This window comes from Tilletiaria anomala, assembly GCF_000711695.1.
Source record: "Tilletiaria anomala UBC 951 chromosome Unknown K437scaffold_249, whole genome shotgun sequence".
Lineage (NCBI taxonomy): Eukaryota > Fungi > Basidiomycota > Exobasidiomycetes > Georgefischeriales > Tilletiariaceae > Tilletiaria > Tilletiaria anomala.
In genome coordinates, this window is record NW_013546773.1 from 1 (window position 1) to 2,257 (window position 2,257).

Below are 2,257 nucleotides of genomic sequence, written 5' to 3' on the forward strand. Positions count from 1 at the left end.
TGTTCGGCGCACCTGCCCTGCCAATTCAGGCGCCTCGACGAAAGGGACTGATTGAGAGTGCAGCTGGTGGCCGACGGTAACAGCCAAGAATTCAGCCTCTGTCAGTTCTAGTTGCACATTGAATCAATGCATCGACGCGGGCAAAGCAAAGTCGATGGCTTTCGACACGCTCTCTGCCGCTCCAACAACGTTCTGCACGCCGAACTCGTACATCACGGATGCGATGAGAGCGTGTATGGCGTCCAGCATAGATCAAACCGCTTGTTGATCAAAAAAGACGCTTGATGTAGGTGCCGCGAGCTTTGAGATGGGGATGCGTGCGGCTGTGATAGTGCCTTCATTGTCTGAACAGCGTGTCAGACCGCGGCACACGCGTGATCCGATGGCAGTAGCACTGTAGGCCGATGCGATGAGCGGGTCTTCCGTCGAGGACGGCGCTAAAGAGGGGCAACGTTGAAGCCGCGCCATAAAGGGGTGCTTGAGCCCTAGGACGGGGCACCACGGTGCTGCTTGTTCAAAGAACGCTTCAATGTCACGAGAGTCGAGAGCTAGAAGAAGCTCGGAAAGCCGAAGCGAGGGCGACCGCGCAAAGCCTTGCATCGGCCGTAATGAGGAGACACCGTCGAGTTGCAGAGACGGTGCTGGTGTTTGTGACAATTCACCGATGAGCCACTCGTTGAGCCACTCGTTGAGCAGATCGGGTTCTGCACTGAATAGCTGCTGACGTTGCCGTTGATCCCCGGCTCTAACGGTGTCCTTTTGCAGCCTCGGCCGGCCTCGCCTGGCTCTTGGCAGCCACTGGCACGCTGTGCCTGCCATCTTGCAGCCGTGGCAGCGACCTTCGCCTTGGACAGTGATTGGTTCCGCATCCAACCTGGGAGCTAGTGCAAGAGCGCAGATGGCGGCTCGCCGTCGCATCTGTGCTTTCCTTGCCGACAGCCAACGCATGCCATGAGCCCGCGCAGAGTCTGTAGGGGAGGGGATTGAGATCGAGGCATGTTAATCTGGCGACGTCGGGCTCGAGTGCGGCGCGGATCTTGTGGGCTGGTGGTCACCAGTCACAGATCAGACAACCGGCCACATTCATGAAATTGCCTCAAAATGACCGCGGGCAGCTGGGCACCCTGCGGGACGTGAGAAAAGGCCCGTGCCGGCATAAACGCACAGCACACTATTCTGCAGAGGTATGCGAGGAGGGCGCCAGGAGACGGAACCTTGAGCAGCGAATCGCATCGCCCATGCAAGTCGCGGGCAAGAGAAGCAGGAAACGGTCCGCTACGGCCGTGTATGCTCTTTTGTTCAGTACGACGTACGGTATGGCGCGGTGCGGCGGCAGCCTTTCATATACGAGTAATGACCGCATATTGACCGCGCCACGGCGGGCACCAGTAGCCTGTGAGGAGCAGATGCAAGAAAGGAGCGCCTGCAAGGCTGCGGTCCAAGTATAAAGCATGGCCGCACGTCAAGCTCTGCGCTCGTTATTCCCCAAAATGATCGAGACACCGAACAGTGCATACCGATTGATTCCTCCCGGCTAATCACAAGACAAACCTGAAAAGATGAGCGTCTCTTTCAAGAGCTCGAAAAGAACACAGCAAGCGAAGGCGTCATGCTCACCTGGTCCGACCACAAGAAGCAAGCAAGCGTGCACGCTCTCTGTCCACCCTACCTTTCGCTTCTACCATCTCCGCTACTCGTTCCCCCACCGGCCACTGTCCTACTAACTAGCCTATTCTACGCTCGCAATGAAGCTCTCCCTCACCACCACCATTGCCATGGCGCTCATTGGTGCCTCGGCCGCGTCGTTGGCCGCGCCCGTGCCAGTGCCCGAGTGCATCAGTCGCCGCGCGCCGGGCCGCCTGGGTGTTGCTGGCGCTCTCACGAAGTCTGATTCAGGCCAGGGCCGCCTGGGTGGTGCTGGCTCTCTGAGCACTAAGTCTGATTCGGGCAGTAGCAGCAGCGCCCTCGTCGGGAACAACACGCCTGGGGGGTCGCGCATTCCCCCGCCACCCTCGCGACCATCGTCGCCACCACCGTCGGGGTCTCCCAGCAATTCGATGGGTTCCGAAGCAGCAGAGCGCGCCAGCCAGGCCTCTGTCGACCAGAAGAAGATCGACTTGTATAAAAAGTCGAACGAGGAGACCAAGAACCAGAACGCGAAGACTTTCGCACATAGCCAGGCCCACGACCAGGCGACTCTTGCAGAGACCAAGGCCCAAAACAGAAAGACTCTTGCTTTGAGTGCTGTTGGGGGGAC

The 2,257-nt window shown here is 58.8% G+C and overlaps 3 protein-coding genes across 3 annotated transcripts; all 3 read right to left on the minus strand.

Moving 5' to 3' along the window:
* On the minus strand, positions 1-1,262 carry K437DRAFT_85236 (uncharacterized protein). Its single transcript, XM_013384269.1, has one exon. The coding sequence runs from the start codon at positions 946-948 to the stop codon at positions 253-255; it is 696 nt and encodes a 231-aa protein (XP_013239723.1). The 5' UTR covers positions 949-1,262; the 3' UTR covers positions 1-252.
* Positions 1,060-1,599, minus strand: K437DRAFT_85232 (uncharacterized protein). Its single transcript, XM_013384270.1, has one exon. The coding sequence runs from the start codon at positions 1,451-1,453 to the stop codon at positions 1,172-1,174; it is 282 nt and encodes a 93-aa protein (XP_013239724.1). The 5' UTR covers positions 1,454-1,599; the 3' UTR covers positions 1,060-1,171.
* K437DRAFT_85235 (uncharacterized protein) lies at positions 1,263-2,257 on the minus strand (the record flags this gene model as incomplete). The annotated part of the gene is made up of 3 exons (XM_013384271.1): positions 1,263-1,431; positions 1,518-1,534; positions 1,618-2,257. A coding segment is annotated over one exon (528 nt), but the record flags the coding sequence as incomplete, so codon positions are not given.